This window comes from Ambystoma mexicanum, chromosome 12 (genome assembly GCF_040938575.1).
Source record: "Ambystoma mexicanum isolate Mex_15411 chromosome 12, UKY_AmexF1_1, whole genome shotgun sequence".
Classification (NCBI taxonomy): domain Eukaryota; kingdom Metazoa; phylum Chordata; class Amphibia; order Caudata; family Ambystomatidae; genus Ambystoma; species Ambystoma mexicanum.
This window is the reverse complement of record NC_090936.1, coordinates 665,392,683-665,411,275: the sequence shown is the minus strand read 5'-3', so window position 1 is coordinate 665,411,275 and position 18,593 is coordinate 665,392,683. Positions and strand designations below refer to the sequence as shown.

At 44.7% G+C, this 18,593-nt stretch overlaps 1 protein-coding gene across 1 annotated transcript in view; it reads left to right on the top strand.

The window, feature by feature from the left end:
* Positions 1–18,593, top strand: part of LAMB1 (laminin subunit beta 1) — a 373,674-nt gene that overhangs the window by 349,588 nt on the left and 5,493 nt on the right. The window contains exons 31-32 of the mRNA XM_069629156.1: positions 9,773–9,949; positions 15,260–15,419. Of these exons, the coding sequence (XP_069485257.1) occupies positions 9,773–9,949; positions 15,260–15,419 (337 nt within the window). The remainder of the gene's footprint in view (positions 1–9,772; positions 9,950–15,259; positions 15,420–18,593) is intronic.

Here is an 18,593-nt window from a genome sequence, read left to right as displayed (position 1 = left end):
TCGGTCAATTCTTTACTTCATCATTAGTCCTTTAGGGTCTATACTTTATCTTTAGTCAGTATCTCGGGACGTTGTGCACACTTTCTTATGACATCATCAGTTCATGTGCTTATCTCTTTCTCATAATCCTTCAGGAAGTTCCTCCTGCAGGTTGTCATCACTTTGGGGGTACATTCGATAGGGTTGTCTCAATGGGTATCTCATTCCAAATACTCACTGTGGTATTGGTACGATATCTGGTGTTAGGCAAGACATGGTCTCATGTCTCCAATTCAGGGAATGTAGGGGGACAGAGTCGCCTGCAGATAAATACAGCTGCTCCTCCACATTCCCCTCTCTGATTGAGTTCTCGAACACCTCCTCAGGTTTTTCTGCTTCTTTGTATCTTCTCTTGAAGTGTTACTTGAGTGTCCATATCTTTGTCACCCCTTTCCCCCCTCAGGTTGCCACTGTTTTAATGTGTTCATCCACACTGCAGGTCATGTAATTACATTGTTCATTCGGGGTACAGTAGATGCAACACCCCACATAATTCCTATGATCCTTTGGATACCAGAATTCTGTTCTTCAGGTGCCACAATACATGCTTTTATGTAATCTCTGAAGCGTCATCAGCCAGCAACTTGTCTTCTGTTTCCTCCTTTGCGTCATTTATCATCTTCATTCCTACTACTTTCTTGGCTGTTTTCTTTGTCGAATTATTATCCTCATCATACAGAATCAAATTATTATCACCAATATTGCTCAAGGAACTTGAATAAGTTTGCTATTCAATAAGGAATCCATGAGAACATTGGTGTGTACCAACTGTGATCTCCAATGGCCTCTGTCCCATCCACCGTTTTTATGTGTAGATCTGTCAAAATTGATATGGCCTCCATCAGGGTCCCAATCTCGCCATCATGAGATGGTTTGATGTGTGTAACATGATGGCCCCATTTTGGCGCAAACCCTTCTTCCATTGCGGTAATCATGTTGAGCAGATATCTATTCTGGAGGGTCATCAGCTTTATGGCCCTCAGCTCTTCTTTTATGGCATGAAATCCTTTTATAGTGGCATTGATTGTTTGCAGTAGCTCCCATCTGGTTATCTGTAGCCATTTGGCATTCACCACTGTTTGGATTCCAGGCATGAACATGGATGAACAGTTTGTGCTGGTCAGGAATGTCTTCATAAACCGTTAGTGATTTTTGTGAGAAATAATTCGATCCCTTCATCTGCTGGAGTTCTATTGACCTTCTTCTCAGGTGATCATCCACCTTTGGAAATTCTTCAGGTCACTCTGTGGAATCACCAATTCTGGAACATGGATGTATACCAAGGAACACACTCCTCCCCAATTCTTGGGCGGTTTCATATATGTTCTAGATCCGCAGATCCAATATCGATCCATTATGACAGCTGTCACTCTCCTCATTCCTGGAACATCAATGGTGATTTTGCACCCCTTATTATGTCCAGCATAATTTTTCCCTTTGCTTTGAAAGCAGTGTTGCATTAATCAGTGGGACCACAGACATTGTCCTACTTCATCTTCCACCCATGTCAGCAGCTTGGAATACTTGGCCCAAAACTTCAGACACTCATCATTCACTTTCTGTACTCCTTCCTCAGCAGATGAGCTGCACAGGACATCATTCCATCGTCCCATTCTTTGTTTGTACTCACTCGTCCATAGATCAGAAGTTGTGAACGTTCCCAGCATCCAGGCGTTAGTCTTTTCCATCATGTCAGAACAGTTAATTCTTTTCATCTCTTCAACAATCACCCTGTCTTGTCCTGCAGCAGGATACCCTAGGATCCTGTCTGTCCATCCAGGCTCTTTCTCCATTTGTGTTGTCGTGATCTAATCATCCTGGTATGGAAACGACTGTCTTGATCTCCATCGCAAGTGTTAGGGAGAATTCTCATTTCTGTGCTAATTCCATTCAACCTTATAGACCGCCAGCTCTTTTGCTGGACTTTAGGACTTTTTAATTTTAACCCTGGCATGAGTGACCTTTTTCTCACTCTCGTGTTTTGACCTGATTTGGATTATGTGTTTCTTCTATTTTTGGAGTCTGACAAATCCCATAGGCATCTACTTTTTTTGGTGACACACAGCACCCTCCGTGCAGCGTCACAGAGAAATCCTTTAGATTTCTCATAGGGTTTACATACCTTTTCTTGTGATAACTACTGTTCCCAAGAATAGTCAAGTGAAATGAACTTACCTCTCCTCTTTGTGGGCCTAGAACACACCATCTTATGTGGAGTGCTGCGGGGTTACCTAGTAGCCCCTTATCATAAATGCTCTTGTAACTTTTTTCTATATTACCCTCCCTACTTAAAATGGCTGGTGGCAGTGGTTTAATTTTTCTACCATTGTGTTTTTCTACCGCAGGCTGAATCCTCAGCTAGAGTATAGCACCCATCAGTGTCCATTTTGGCAAAATGGCCCGGTCTTCTTTTTTCGCCATTTTTATATTTGTGAGGTCTTTCTTGGGGTTTTACTCTGGTGTTGAGCCAGGTTTAAGCCCTTTGTTCATTTTGCCTTTGGCAGGCTTCACCCCTGAAGCCTGCCTGTGGCTTCAGTGTGCCTGGAAAGGCAGGATGTGAGGGAGGTTCCCAAAACTCACCTGACCTTGGAATGTCTGAATGCAACCAGTTCTGATTGGCTGGCTGTCCTGCTGTGTGATTGACAGCCTAGGCAATACATGAATGGGAGAAACCTGCTTTGAAGGCGAGGGTTTTGGGACTAGAGGCAGAGTCGACCACTGGGAGAAACACCCGACAAACCGTGAACAAAGCTTTCTGCATCCTCCTGGACCTTTGAATTGCCTGGTGTAGCCCTGCTGCTGTGCTGAAACTCCATTTCAATTCGACGGAGAAACTCCGGAAGGGACGACTTCTTCCCTTGGGTTAGTGGGACCAACTAACCCCGAGAAGTACTCCACTGGACATTCTTCACCCAATGTCTGTACTTCTTTGGTGCTGCAGTAACCGAGTGCCAGGGGTCGAGAAATTGTCTAGTGCAACATCTGAAATCCGTCCGGAAGCTCCAGGAGTAGCCTAAGGAGCCTCCAGAAGCAGGACGACCAAAGCTAGAGTCCCCTTGCCAGAGTGCAGGCCCAAGGAGTGAAGGAAGCCCAACCAGTATCCGAGATATGCAACGGTACTGTTTATAGAGTGCTTAAACCACAAAGTGCCGCTGAACCGAAAAGTGCCCCTAGCTGCCGACTACCTCCAAACTTCCGCCTCAGGAGCCCTCCAGAAGTAATCCCTCTTGTCCCCACGACTGAGGCTCAGGAGCCCGTGGTCTGAATCGTTGCAACGGGTTAGAATCCAGCTGGACCACTCTTCTTCAAACCAGAGGTACTGTTAAGACATGGGGTACTTACCACTGTGTCTTTAGCTTTGCTCTTCTAGGTTGATACTTGCAGTGGTTACTTATGTTGGAGTTAATTTCAACTATGCTTTCCACAAGTGTAACAGCTTGTGACCCTACAGTGATTCTTTTTTTTTTATTTTTTACAAAACTCTAACTTTGTGCAAGAATTTTATTAACTACGAAGTGCCTCCGCTTCATAGACTGGGCTCCAATTGACTTTGGGTGTCCTGGCTCCCTGCAGACTCTCTTCTAGTCCAATGACTCTGATATTTTCTGTCCCTCAGAGGTGAAAATAAAGTGTTAAACTGTTATTGCTGGGAAAGGTTTTGTCTAGACTTCATTGGAAGATTTAAGTATACTCACATGCCCTGAGAACCTGTTTAGCCTTTTTCCTTCCTTTAACCTTTCCTTTCTGCAAACCTCAGAATCTGCAAAGTGTACTAGTGATATATAAATGCCATTACTGTCCTTGTGAATGAAGTTCCCTCAGGGAAGTCCCCTCAGGGTGTAGGAAGTGTGTAAAAAGCATCTCCTAAAGAGTATCCACGAAAGTTCCACTAAAGTTATGCTGATTCTGAAATAGTATTTTACATTATATAAAATTGATGTTAAATAACTATTTATAACTGAATCCTTGAGTATACATGTTACTTGGCTACTTGTATTTGTGAATTTCATTGGTACAGCTCTACAGCTCACATTTACCCCTTTTGAGATGGGCCTGGCTGCTCAGTCACACTACCAACTTCTGTAGCACAGCCCTATACCAAAAGTTGGGTTACCTAATACCAAGTAGACGTGTAGTCTTGCACAGTGTTACTACATCAATTCTTGCCTAACACTTGAGGATATAGAAAAATAATCTTAAACAAGGACCCCCGGCAACACTGCCCATAAGGAGTTGTGTGCTGCTGTAGTAAAAAAACAGATGCCTTTTAAGAGCTATGGAGCAGACAGACTCCAGAGTACAGGTAGAATACAAAGAGTAGAGTTCCAAAATATAGAGCCCACAAGAATGAATGAGTGGAAAAAGGCTCCCCTCATTCAAGATTTGAAGAAAAAGGTCCAGGAGTCCAGCAAAAAGTGTTGGGGGGTTTCTCTAGGAGAGGGGATGAGGCATAAACATGATAAATCTCCCCAACAGTGCTGGGCTCTCTCAGGTTAAAGGAAATTAGCACGTAAACTGAAATTTCTCCCTAACGCATACTAAAAGCAAAAACGTTTTCCGAAAGTCAGAGCAAATAAGAATGAAAGAGTGGAAAAAGGCTCCACTCATTCAGGATAGAAAGAAAAAGGTCAGAAGTCCAGCAAAAAGTGCTGGCGGTCTCTCAAGGAGAGGCGATGAAGCATAAACATGATAAATATCCCTAACAGTGGGAATCCTTTGTGAAGCCCGCCGAGGCTCCAGAATGTCTGTGAAGACAGGAAAAAAGAGAGGAGTCTAAAACTCTTCATTTCTTTGTCTTCTGGCATGCCTGCCGGGAACCAGTTTCAACTGGGAGGCTGGCTGTCCTGAAAGGAACCCCCCAAAGTTTGAATGTAGCATGTGTGCTGATTGGCTAGGTCCTGGATAAATGGCTTGGATCTGTAGAGACAAGTCAAACCACTGGAGTTGAATCTGATGAGGAAGAAAAGACGCCTGTAGCTACTTCCAGAGATACCTGCTGAGTGACCGCTGCTGTGCTGGCCCTTTCTTCCATGCAACAGAGGAGACCCTGTTAGGACCATTTTTCTGAAGTCCAACTAAGGGCTTCATAAAACCGTACATCTGAGGCAGTACAAGACTCCACTCTTAGTATAAGGCTTGTACCACCCGAAAATGTTTTGGTAGCATAGACGGAGCAGCCAGGTGTATTTTAGGAGGGAGAGAGGGCTGTGTCTTGGTACAAAGAAATTGTAGCATACACATGGTCCAAAGAAAAACACACTGTGCATTGTTAACAAAGGGTTTATTTAAATACAAGTAGACCAAGATAATTATTTGGTAAGTACTATAAAATCATATAAACACAATCCTAAAAACCTACTCAATATCTGTGGTATGCAAACCAAGGTATAACCTTTTTAGAGGATCAAGAAGCAAGTCAGGGTGAGTCAAACCTAAGGTTATGCATTCAGGAAATATACTATTATTGGGGAATAAGACCAGGTTAGAAATACTTTTAGAATACAATAAGTATTTAAAGGGTAGTAGACCCTGTTAGTCATGTAGTGACACTGAGTTATGAAATCACATAATAAACCAACCTTGTTACAAGTATACTCCTTGCAACATTACTTTTTAGAACTCAGTTCAGAGCTAGTAAATCAACTCATACTTTCTGGAGGGGCCTTGTTAGGCAAGATTATATGTAGTAACCCTGAGGGAGACTACACCAGCCTTGTCCTCTTAGGAATAGGTAACCCAACCTTTGGTATAGGCCTGTACTACACAAGTGAGTAGCCAGGCTTACCTCAAGCGGGGTCGATGTGAGCTGTAGGGTTGTAACATAGAGATTCACAGTGACAAGTATTCAAATAACACTTATACTCAAGGTTACTTGATTAAATAATTATTAAACAGTCAGTTTTAAAATAAGCCTTCTGTAGAAGGGCCAATTGGCAACAATAAAATAGACTTAAAAAAATACACTTTCAGTTGAAAGTAGCTACCCTTTTGGGGTGGCACACAAACACTTCCAACACCCTCAGATGACTTAAATTACTAGGACACCGTGGACATTAACATATCACTGTTCAAACTTAAACGGTAATACTGAAGTTATGACGAAAAGGAAAAGGTTAGGGAAGGAAACGAAGGTTGACAAGTTTCTCAAACAGGTAAGCCCTTTTCAATCCCCCAGTGAAATATAGGTGAACCCTTTCCCAGCTATACAAGTAAGGTATTTATGACTTTTTGGAGGGACAGATCAACACAAATTCAGAGGGTAAAACGAGTTTTCAGGGAGCCAGGGCAGCCAATGTCATTTGAGCAAAGTCTAGGGGAGCTGAGGCACTTCTTGAAGATAGGCAAAAGTCTAGCACAATTAAAAAATGTTTTGTTGTATAAAGAAATCACTGTTGGGCCATAAACGGGGAGGCTTGTGAAGAAGCAAAAATGCAAGCAACTCTGCAAAGGGCAGCAAATGCAAGTCTCCAGTGAGTGCAAGCAAACTACGCACAAGAGGTAAGTACCTCTAGTTACACAGTACCTTGAGTCTGAAGAAAGGGTTCCAGCTGGCTTGTGTTCCTGTTGTAGTCCTGCAGATCCTGTTGTTCCTGGGCCTCAGTTGTGGGGACAAAAGGGAGGATGTCTAAGGACTCGAGCACTACGGTTTGAAGGTTGGCTGCAGCAATGCGCACAAACCAGATCAGCAGCACTTTGCGGTTTCAGCTACTCGCAAATAACACCACTGCTGTTCTTGGACACCTTGTGGACTTTACTTGCTTCTGGGGTCCAGCACTCTGAGGTGGCTCAGGATTGGTTAGTCCTGCTTCGAGGGAGTCCGGAGGATCTTCCTGGAGCTCTGGTCCGAAGGCGATGTACTCGTCCTGGTGTTCCTGTACCCTGGCACTCTGTTCCTCCAGTGGCCTTCTTCATTGGGGCCACTCCCCATGCTGGTGAGCCTGGTGAAAAACCTGGGTGTAACACTATCTGCACCACTATCTATGGACAAGCAAGTGACTGCGGTATGTGAAGCTGGCCACTTTCAGCTTAAAATCTTAGTGCTTCCCATGATTCCTGCCCCCCCCCTCCCATCCCCTGCGTCCACCAGTGGTGGCAGTCATGGTGATATACCAGCTAGACTATTGCAACTCTCTTTATTTGGCTAAACCGAAGGGCGTCATCCAACAGTTGCAACGATTGCAAAATCTAGCCGCACGTGTGGCAATTGGTTTGCCCTACAGAGCTCACATATTTCCCACACTTCAAGCATTACACTGGTTCCAAGTGACCCAGTGTATTGATTTTAAGGCACTGTATATAGTTCATCGCTCCCTCCATGAGCAGGTTGCCGAATATCTCCAGGCAAAGTTCTCTCGCTACTCTCCCAGCCGTGAAATGCGTTCTGCCTCAGCTGACCGGCAGGTGGTCTCCACCTACCAGCAGGCACGGATTGGAGGTTGAGCCTTTTCTATTGCAGCTGCAGTGTTGTGGAACAAACTTCCCCTGGCCATTAAGAAAATATCTAACTACTTAGCCTTTAGAAAGGCCGTAAAAAATACTCAATTTTGGCTGAGTTCATGTTCAGGTTCTAGCTGCAGCTCTTTTCCCTCAGCGCCGAGATACCTTTGGGTGACCGTGTGCTATAGAAAGTGACTTAACATAACGAAGTACAGCCAGCAGAGAGAGGGGTTGCAGTCTTGTTCGCTTTGGGTCGATTGGTCCCACCAACCCAAGGGGAGAAGTTGTCCTTTCCAGGCTGCTCTAGTCGATAAGAAATGTGGAGCATCAGCACTGCAGCAGGGCTTAATCAGGCAAACCAACGGTCCAGGAGGGTGCTGCAAGCTTCTCTTCCAGATTCTTTTTTGGTTCCTTCATTCAGTGGTCGACTCTGCCTTCCTTGCAAAAGACCTGGTCTTTTATGCAATTCTCTCCCATTAATTTGCATCCTAGCTGTCACTCACACAGCAAGGTGGCTGTCCTCTAAGGACAGCCAGCCGGCCAATCACCTTTGCATGCATTCCTTTAACCAAGTAGACTAAGCACAGGGAGTTTCGGGAACCTCCCTTGCTTCCTACCTTGCCAGACACGCTGGAGCCAGAGGCGGGCTTCACCAGTGAATCCTGCCAAAGAAAAAATTAACAAAGGGGCCAAACCTGGTTTGGCGCGCAGAGTAAATCTCAAGGAGGACGTTTCCAACAAGAAATGAAGAAAGACAACCAGGGCCATTTTGACAAAATGGGCACCCATGGGTGCAATACTGCAGCTGAGGATTCAGCCTGCGGTAAAAATGCACAATGGTAGGAAAAATAAACCACTGCCACCAGCCATTAATTGTAGAAAGGGTAACATAAAAATGTTACATGAGAAGGTAGATCAAGGGAATACTAAGTAACCCCTCAAGCACACTATGTAAGATTGTGGGTGCTGGGTCTACAAAGAGAAAAATGTAAAAGTCAATTTCACTTTACTACTCTTGGAAACAGTAGTTTATCCAATAGTATGTATCTGAACCTTAGCAGAAATCCAAAGGATTTCTCTGTGACACTACACTGAGGGTGCTGTGTGTCACAATACATAAAGATGATGTCTATGGAGTTTGTCAGACTCCAAAACCAAAAGAAACACCGGGTCCAAATCACAGAAAAATACATGGGGCGGGGTGGGGCGGTGGGAAGGTCTGTCTCCAGGATAAAAATGAAAAGTCCTAAAGTCCAGCAAAAGAGCTGGGGGTCTCTAAGGTAGAAGGAAATTAAAACATTTATGAGAATTCTCCTGAACACTTGTCCCCCCAGATTAAGGGACAGGAGTACTTAATCCACTCCTGGATGCATCTCTTAATCCAGTCGGTCATACTTTCTGGAGAGACCATCAGCATTTTTGTGATTACACCCTGACCTGTGTTCTATGGTGAAATCAAACCCCTGAAGGCTGATTGACCATTTTAACAATTTAGGATTTTCCCCCTTCATCTGCATTAACCATCTCAAGGGTTGGTGGTCTGTTTGAATGACAAAGGTAAATCCATACAAGTATGGTCTAAACTTCCACACACTGGCAAAACAATCACGTTTAATAGTTGCCCACCTTGCTGCACGGTCCTTCAGTTTCCTACTGATGAAGCAGATAGGGTGTTACCTGCCTCTCTCATACAGCTGACTCAAAAATGCACCTATTCCTGTATTTGAAGCATCAGTTTGTACAATAAGGATTGGTTGTAGTCGGGAGCTCTCAAGACTAGAGCTTGACAAAAGGTTTTCTTAAGTCCTTGAGTGCGCTCCTCATTCCACCTGACCTTCTTAGGGAATTTGGGTGAGAAGATCACATTCGAGGGAGAAGCTGTGGTCCCATAGGTCTCAATGAAGTTCCTATAGTAACCTAGAAATGCTCTCCCTTGGGTTTGAGTAGTAGGGGTGGCCCAGTCTTGTACAGCTTGCACTTTGCTAGGAAATGGCCTTGTTTCACCTCCTCCTAATTCATGACCAATGTAGACCACTTTACTCTGACCAATTTGATATTTGCTAGCCTTTATGGTCAGATGGGCCTGTTCAAGAGCCTGAAAAACATATCCAAGGTGGTCAAGATGTTCTTCCCAAGTTTAATTTGAAGGCAGCTATTTGCACAGCCAGTGTTGGCAGGACTAATTGAAATATTCAGAGTAACTGCTCACAGGATCCACTGCAGAAAGACCCACTTTAAATTGCTTCAAGGTGTTTTTGTTTTCATCTTATAAAGCTTGCGTTATTTTTGTTGTCAGATTGAGTCAGAAACGGCAGCTTCAGAAGAAACACTAAACAATGCCACAGAGCGTCTCGCACAGCTTGAGAAGAATGTTGAGGAACTTCGAAAGAAGGCTGTGGCCACCGAAGGCTCAGCAGAGGAGATTATGCTCTCTGTGGGCAGCGTCAAAATCACTGCGGATGAAGCGAAGAAGGTAAGCAAGTTTGCCTATGGCAGGAGGGCGCAATACCCTTGCTTTACAGAAAATGTTTTAAAAATATCTGCCTTTTTTATAGCTCTTCAGCGTAGCACTTTCATGAAAGTAGACCTATAATCCATTGCTTAAACATGTTAGTATAATGCAAGTGAGCTGTGCATTGATTGACCAGCGGTCTAATGGGAACAGATTAAAGCAGCTACCTTTTGGCTCTGCAGATTCTTTGGACTACATCTCAGATCATCCCTAGCCAACAGTCCATGGTGCGAGATCGGGGGGTAGAGGTGGAGGGGTGGAAAGGGAGATTCCAAAACATCTGATAAGACTCAGGTTGCAGACACCTGCTATTATTGCATATGAAAAAACACAGCTGACCTGTAGTCGGATTAAGGTTTTGTTAGGCGGATCTCCAGACAGCCGGACAATGGAAAATCAATACTGTGAGGGAAAAAAAGCTTGCTGCAACTCTTTTGCAAGGAACAAAAAAAAATATGGCAGAGGGTGCCGTAGAACCCAACTGCCACAAAGCTCACTGGGTTAGTTCAAAGGATGCAGGTTGTTATAAAACAAATCATCGTTGCTCGTGACGCAAACAGTATACCATGTTCATCCCTCACCCTCATTGGCTACCACCTATATCCATACTGCCAGTCTCCTATAGTCCCTTGACCGATTGGTCACATCTTGGTCTATGCCTGCCCTCCAACATGTGGTATTCTACTCAGTCACTGTGGTTCCCCGCTATCTGATTGGTGAGTTGTGTGATAGTTACCCTCCCCAATGGCCTAATCGCATGGTGTACACCTAGTCATTAACATGAGCTCAGTGGATACTTTTGAGGTCAAATTGGCCCTTCAGAATAAGAGTGCTTTGCTTGATCCCAGACATACGGGCACCCCATCATGCCTCCCTGTCGCGGGACTACATTTGTTGGCATCATCTCTTGCTCCTTGTACAAATTGCAGAATGTTTCACTCCTTGCTCCCCTCCCCCCCCTTTATCAGCTGCCCCTCCCCAGAGCTTCTCATGGGCCTCTCGAGGACCACACTAATCGGCCAAATTCTGATGGATTTAGGTGTTCTGTTTGTGGGTATCTGGTAGTTCAAAAGGGATGGCCATTCTGGGGGGCGCTGGTGCCCTAAATCTAGACCAAGCCTTTTGCTGCTCAAGACCTCTGCTCCAGCTCCCATGAGTTTGTCCTTCGGGACAGGACAACCCTGCCCGTGCTCAGCCATTCACATTTTTTGGGGGTTTTGCAGGCCTGAAACGCAATACAAATGTATTCCATTTATCAAGCCTGAAGGCCTCTGTTACGTTTCCCAGCAGGGGGCTTGGGATAGGAAAGTGATTCAGAGCTCATTGTCATACTAATCTGATACTTTCATCATGGCTCGCGGCAGACTAGGCCTCACTTTAAATATGGCAGTGCTTCAGTATTCCTCGCAGCTGGGACTAGGGCCTACGTTTACATGGTTATAAGATATAATTTCACCTATTATACTTTATTATCGCTCATGCCTTATACCAGGGTCTACCTATGTTTCCATGACTGCTACAAAGCACTACATTTGTTATTCTCATGTTGCATGCCTCACAACCCTCTGAAGTTGCGCAAATGCATTTCCTTGTGCGCTCTTATTTTCCTCAACCTAAATCATTTGGGTGGACGTGGGAGCTGGACATGCAGCCCAGTAGTTTCCTAAACAACAAAATGAAATGGGGAACATGAGGTTTACTGATCAAGGCTCCTGGGGAACCTTAAATATAAACATAATGTGGTCTTGTGGCTGCATTTTCTAATTCAACATGACAAGTTCGTCTTTGTCGAACGCTAATTGGTGCATTGCTGAATGTCTAAACAGGGAATAGTTTGGGACAAGGTGGAAAAGGAAATTTAGAAAAAACGCAGGGGGAATGGGGGCAATATTCCCACCACACCCCATACATAAACGCTGAAAGCGATAGAAAATGGTCATCAATAGCATCCCATTGTCACACTTTGTTACAGCTTTTTGCCAAAGTCCTTTCTGTGACAAGACTTTGGAAAGCCCACCTTGGATGAACAGGGTTTCACACCTTAGGTTTAGCCTGAACTACCCAAAAGGTTGGGTAACAATGGCTGAGCAGTCACGCTTTGTCTAAGAGGGCTTTAGTGAGGCATACAGTACTCCGAGCATACACCTAGTTCAAGGAAACCCTTACCCACGAAGTTAAATAAAACCTAGCCATTTATTTATATACACAAAGGCTTGTAGCATTCAAGTAAGGTAAGTACTATTGCACAATAATATAAAAGAACAGTTGCAATAATCACAGTTGGATACTTCAAAATAGCAATAATAGTAACAAATCACATCAAACCTACTAAAATATATAAGCAAACTTAGAGAAAATTTGATAACTTTAGCTTAGCCTATCTTATAAAGTCCAACCCTGGCTTGGGTGCATCTCCCAAAGGAATCTGAGGAAGACCAAGCAAGAAAGAATCCAGGGAGCAAAGGAGCAGAGTCCAGCAGAAAACTCTTCAAGTTTGCAGGTTGGTAAATGTTTGGTTTGCTTTGGCAAGGAAATTAAGTTTTCCTAGTCGAATTACCCCAGGGACAAATGTCCCAAGGCAAGGTATAGCACAATGGGTTGTCCACCCCAATCTAGCTCAAGGTAGGCTCTGGAGGGGTGCAAGGAATCAGGCGGTTGCACTCTTGTAGTGGGATGTCAAGTAGAGGATCTTCGCAGTACTGTGTCGTTGGAGCCCTTCACAGCCTTCAGGACAGCGGTCGTCATCTTGCAAACTTCTCCCTGGTTGTCGGCTCAGCTGAGGGGACATCTAGGAGAGGGAAAGAGTCACTGCCAACCCAGAAGGATGCCCACAAGGTTTCAGTCAAAACCGCACTTCACAAGATATGCACCTCCAAAATAGCACAGGTCCCAGGGTATTGGGAGTGTGCAGGCCCGGTGGGTCGCAGCTCTTCGAGGGATGGTGCAAAATGCAGGTTGTCTTGAGACTGGTTAGTCCCACCAGTCCAGGGGAAGTAGTAATCTTCAGGAAATCTTCCCTGTTTCTCATAATTCGTCGATAGTGGTCACTCAACGGCTGTGCCAGTCGCTTGGAATGTCCTTCTATGAATTCCTCTTCAGATCTTCAGTGCAGTGGTCGACTCCTGAGTTTCTGCTCCAGGATCCTCACCTTTTATGCATGAGAACTGGCTGAGCCCACCAATCATGCATTCATTCAAACATGGGGGGGGGGGTGGCTGTCTAATGGGGAAAGTCAGCCTTCCAGCACAAACTGCTTGCAGGCATGCTTGAGGACAAGCCAGGGAAATTCCGGTCACATTCCCAATTCCTGTCCTTTCAGGCACTGAGTCTTGGCGGAGTTTCCAAGGGAAACCTGCCAAAGACAAAAGACCCATCAAGACCTCACCCTTCCAGGCAAGTAGAAGAAGGCTCAAGGAAGAGCATGTCATCAAGAACAGGGCTTAAGAGTACAGGCACCATTTTACGCAAACAGTGACCCTTATGTCCCTTACTGCAGCTGCGAAAGCTGCCTGTGACAAAGGTCCACAAAATGACATGCAAAAAGGTACACTGCCACCAACCAGCCTGTCGAATTAAGGTGGGGTGTGCTGATGTTGCAAAATGACAGGTGGAACAAAAAATGTCCCCCTACTCTGGTAGTAGGTGTTAACAGAGGTAAAATAAAAAGGAAGGCTCAAGGAGCTCCCAGCAAAACTGCACAGAAAGTGCTCTGTGCTGCAATAATAAAAGGAAGATGGAGGAAATCTTAACTCCATTAAAGTATCAAAAAGAGGTAGAGGTTCCCATGGTCAGAGTAAAAGAATGAGTGATTGTGGAAAATGTTCCCACTCACTCAGAAGAATCGGTCCAAAAATACAATAGTCCTGCAAAAATGCTGAGGAACTCATTTAGAGCTTGCAGACAGACTCTTTCCCGATGCAGCAGCACAGGACCACGACTCTGGATTCTTGGTTGGGTGATGAAAGAAAGGACACTGGGTGAGAACTTGCAGCAGCAGTTAACAGAACATGCTCTCATCAAAGGATTCTTCTGTGCTTCTCGCAGCTCGGTGGATGCAGTAGGCAAAGGGGATGCTAAGTACTAAGTAACCCCTCCAGCACTCCATGTAAGATAGTGTGTGCTGGGTCTACAAAGAGAAAAAGGTAGGTAATGTTAATTTCACTCTACTACTCTTGGAAACAGTAGTTTATCCAAGAGAAGGTATTTAAACCTTGAGAGAAATCAAAAGCACTTCTCTGTGACACTGCACTGAGGGTGCTGGGTGTCACAATACAAAAAGGTGATGCCTATGGAGTTTGTCAGACTCCAAAACCAAAAGAAACGGAGTTCAAATCGGATAAAAACACATGAGAGAGTGGGGAAAAAAGATTACTCTCTCCAGGATGAAGTCCAGCAAAAGAACTGGTGGTCTCTAAGGTAGAAGGGAATTAACACAGAAATGAGAATTCTCCCTAACAGCATCTCCTCAGCACTCCACAAAAGGTGGCGTGTGCTGATCACACCATGAGGATTGTAGAAGGGGATAAAAAGTATCCTTCTACCCTTGGCAACAGTAGTTCACACAAGAAAGCCAAGAGAAAATTAAAAGGGGAGCCCAACGGCCACCTCAGCAACACTTACAGAAAGTGCTGTGTGCTGCAATAGGAAAATGCAGATGCCCAACAAGTTATAGGAAAGTAGAATTCCAAAAATAAAGTATTGCAGAGTCATAAAAAGAGTAAAAGAAAGGTTGGTGGGGAAAAAGATTCCTACTCACTCAAAAACATAGAAAAAGAAGCCACAAGTCCAGCAACACGTGCTAGGCTCTCACAGGTGAGTGGAATTTAGCATAAATATGAAAATCTAACCTAACACACATGGTGCCATCTGTGGGTGACTAGCCATGCTCAAAGCGAAGGTTGAGAGTCTTGCGCTTGTAGAAAGAGGTAATGGTACTAGGTGCATAGGAAGAAAAAGCATTGCATCCCCTGGCCCACGAAATACACAGGCAAAACCTGGACCTCTGGTCCTGTTATAAAGTGGTGGAGGTTCCTACGAGCTGATCAAGAACTTTGAGATCTGGGTTTGTTGAAAGTGAGATGATTAACATTAACTTTTATAAACGCACCACTGAAGGTATTTTGGAACATGATTAAGATTTGTTGAAGGGTAATTGTGTGTGTTCGCTTGGCCAGAACCATGTTTTTAATGGTTATATCTCAAATTTGTCGTTATAAAAGTAAGTGAAAGAATGAGGACTCACGCAACCATGTTTTGTTATTGAAATTCTAGGTCTTGGACGGTGAACTAAATGATAAGTACAAATCAGTAGAAGACTTAATATCCAAAAATACAAAAGAGTCGGAAGATGGCAGGAGGAAAGCAGAAAGTTTACAAAATGAAGCAAAATCCTTGTTAGCTAATGCAAATGGAAAACTGCAGCAGCTCAAAGGTATGTTTACTTTAACGATTCAATATAAAATGGCATGAAACCAATGTAATTGTAAAACATAAATATGAAAGCACACCAGTGACCAGTGCCCACAAAGGCTGACCAAGAGAGTGGGAAATGGTTTGGACCTGGCAGGGGTCTGCCAGACACCCTAATCCACAGTCCTACCTGAGTGATGCCAAATCTTGGAACGCCTGGAGATAGATGGGCTGGGTATATCTGGTGGGAGTTCAGCAATGTTCAGTCAACCCCTGGACCTACATTTAGAGGAAGCTAAGAGACCCTGGGGATGCCAGGAGCACCATCTGGAAGTTGTGTTGCTACTTTCTAGCCTCCTTGTGGTGTAGCACTTTCTCTTATTGACTAGGGCGAGACTACTGAAAGTGAGTTTCTCCCTTTAATTGCTTAACATACTCTATTAACCATTGGCCACAACTTGCAAGGGCTCACATGAGTCACCTGGAGGTTAGTGCTGCTCATCCGGGGTGGGGTTGTTGTGCTGGACCTGAGCTGGCTTTGCCTGCTGCTCACTCCCCTTGAGCCTTCCATGTGGAACCATTTTCTGTGGTATTTATCACTACTGCCTGTCATTTATCTTCAGGGTTTCCCACCTTGGTGATGGAAGTTGCTGCTTCCTGGAAGGCTGCTGCAACATCAACATCCCACCTCATCTACTCCCTGGGATGTCCGGGGACATCCCCAGCTGTCATACCCATGCTGGGATTGTTTTTTCGTTAGGCTACCGTCCATTTTTGTCAACAGATCCACTAGGATCCATCTTCATGGGTTCCCTTGTCTTCCCAGAGTCCTTACTGGATTGTTGTCTCCTGGTGTGAAGATGGTCAGTGTGAGTAGGTTGGTTGTTCTTTTCTGTCATGGGGATTTCATTGGAGGCTTGGGGTTCAATCCTCTGAGCATAGCATCCTGTAAACACCTTACAAAGAAGCCTGCACTTAACGTGGCTGCTTTGCCATGCTGGAGCAGTTTCTGACAAAACTACCTCTGTGTACTTACCCCTGGGAACTGGGGTGGGTGATTGAGATACACACTGTTAGGCAAGATTGCATGCAGTACCCTGTGGGAGACTCCACCAGCATTGTCCTATTGGCAATAGTTAACTCAACCTTTTGGTATCTGTCTGTACTACACAAGTTGGTAGAGTGACTGAGCAGCCAGGCGTATCTCAAGAGGGGTCAATGTGAGCTGTATGGTCATAACATAGAGATTTACAGTGACAAGTATCCAAATAAACTCTTACACTCAAGGTTTCTTGATTAAACAACTATTTATTTAACAATCAGTTTGAATAAGCCTTCTTCAGAAGGGAGCAATATATGTAACACAAAGATATACTTGAAAAATACACACTCTGTTTCAATAAATCAGTAGATGCCCATTTGGGATGGTACACACACTTCCTACACCCTGAGGTGACTTAAATAACTAGGACACTGTGGATATTGATATATAGCACTTGCGCATTTAGAGCAATACTGAGTTTGGTGTTAAAGAAAAGGTTTAGGGACTAAAACAATGGTTACCAAATATTCTTCAGCAGGTAAGTACTTTTGAACCCCCCAATGCAGAGTAAATTAACCCTTTCCCAGCTACACAAGTAAGGAATGTGTGACTTTTGTTGAGGGATCGTTAAAGCACAAAGTCGGTGATAGAGTATTTCAGGGAGCCTGGACAGCCAATGTTAGTTGAGCAAAGTCTAGGGGAGCTGAAGCACTTCTTGAAGGTAAGTAAAAAGTATTGCACAATGTTTCAGAAGTCTTTGTGGAAAATTGAATCACTGGAGGGCCACAAACTGGAAGGCATGTGAGGGGTGAAGCTGCAAACAACCTTGGTTTGAAAAATTGGGTCCAGCTGGCTTCTATTCCTGTGTAGGTCTACAGATCCTGTTGTTCCTGAGCCTCCGTCTTGGGGACAAGAGGGAGGACGCCTGGGGACTCCTGCACTACGAATGCAATGCCGGCAGAAGCGATGGGCAAACTTTAGATCAGTGGCACTTTGCGGTTTCAGCTTCTCGCAGCTCTCACAAATAACACCACTGTTCTCGGATACCTTAATGGACTTTCCTTGCATCTGGGGTCCAGCTCTCTGTTGAGGTGGCTCAGGCCTGGTCAGTCCTGCTTCATGGGAGTCGAGGTGAATTTGGAGCATCAGCACTGCAGCAGGGCTTCACCAGGCAAACAAAAGGTCCAGGAGTTGCAGCAGGCTTTTCTTCCAAGTTCTTCTTCGGTTCCTTCGTCCAGTGGTCGACTCTGCCTTCCAAGCCAAAAGCCTCTCCTTTTATTCAGTTCTCTCCCATTCATTCCAGCCCAGCTGGCAGTCACCCAGCAGGGTGGCTTTCCTTGCTGGACAGTCAGCCGGCCAGTCGCCACATAGTGCATTTGGGTCTCCTAGGAGACTAAGCACAGAGTTTCGGGCACCTCCCTCACTTCCTGCCTACCCCAGACACCCTGGAGCCAGAGGTGGGCTTCACTCGTGAATCCCGCCAAAGGCAAAGTGAGCAATGGGACCAAACCTGGTTTGGCGTGCAGAGTAAATCTCAAGAAGGACCTTTCCACAAAGAAATGGTGAAAAAAGACCAGGCCATTTTGACAAAAATGGCACCCTGTGTGCTTTACTGCAGCTGCGAACGCAGCCCGCGGTAAATGCACACCACGGCAGTTAAAACAAAACCACTGCCACCAGCCATTCACCATTCAGTGAGAAAAGGATAACGTAAAATTGTTACATGAGAAGCTACACAAAGGGGATACTAGGTAACCCCTCCAGAACCCTATTGTAAGATGGTGTGTGCTGGGTCTAGAAAGTTACAAATGTAAGTAAAGTCAATTTTACTTTACTGCTCTGGGAAACAGTTTATCCAAGAGAAGGTGTTTAAACCTTGGGGAAATCCGAAAGACTTCCCTGTGCCACTGCACTGAAGGTGCTGTGTGACACAATGTAAAAGATGCCTATGGAGTTTGTCAGGCTCCCTAACCAAAAGAAACGCAAAGCTCAGAAATCACATTAAAATACATGAGTGTGGGGGAAAAAGGGTCTCCCTCTCTCCATTTAAAAAAAATCAAGTCCTCAAAATCCAGCAAAGTTGCGGGGGTCTCTAAGGTGGAGGGAATTGGCACATTTCTGAGAATTCTCTCTAACACTGGGTCTAGAAAGTTA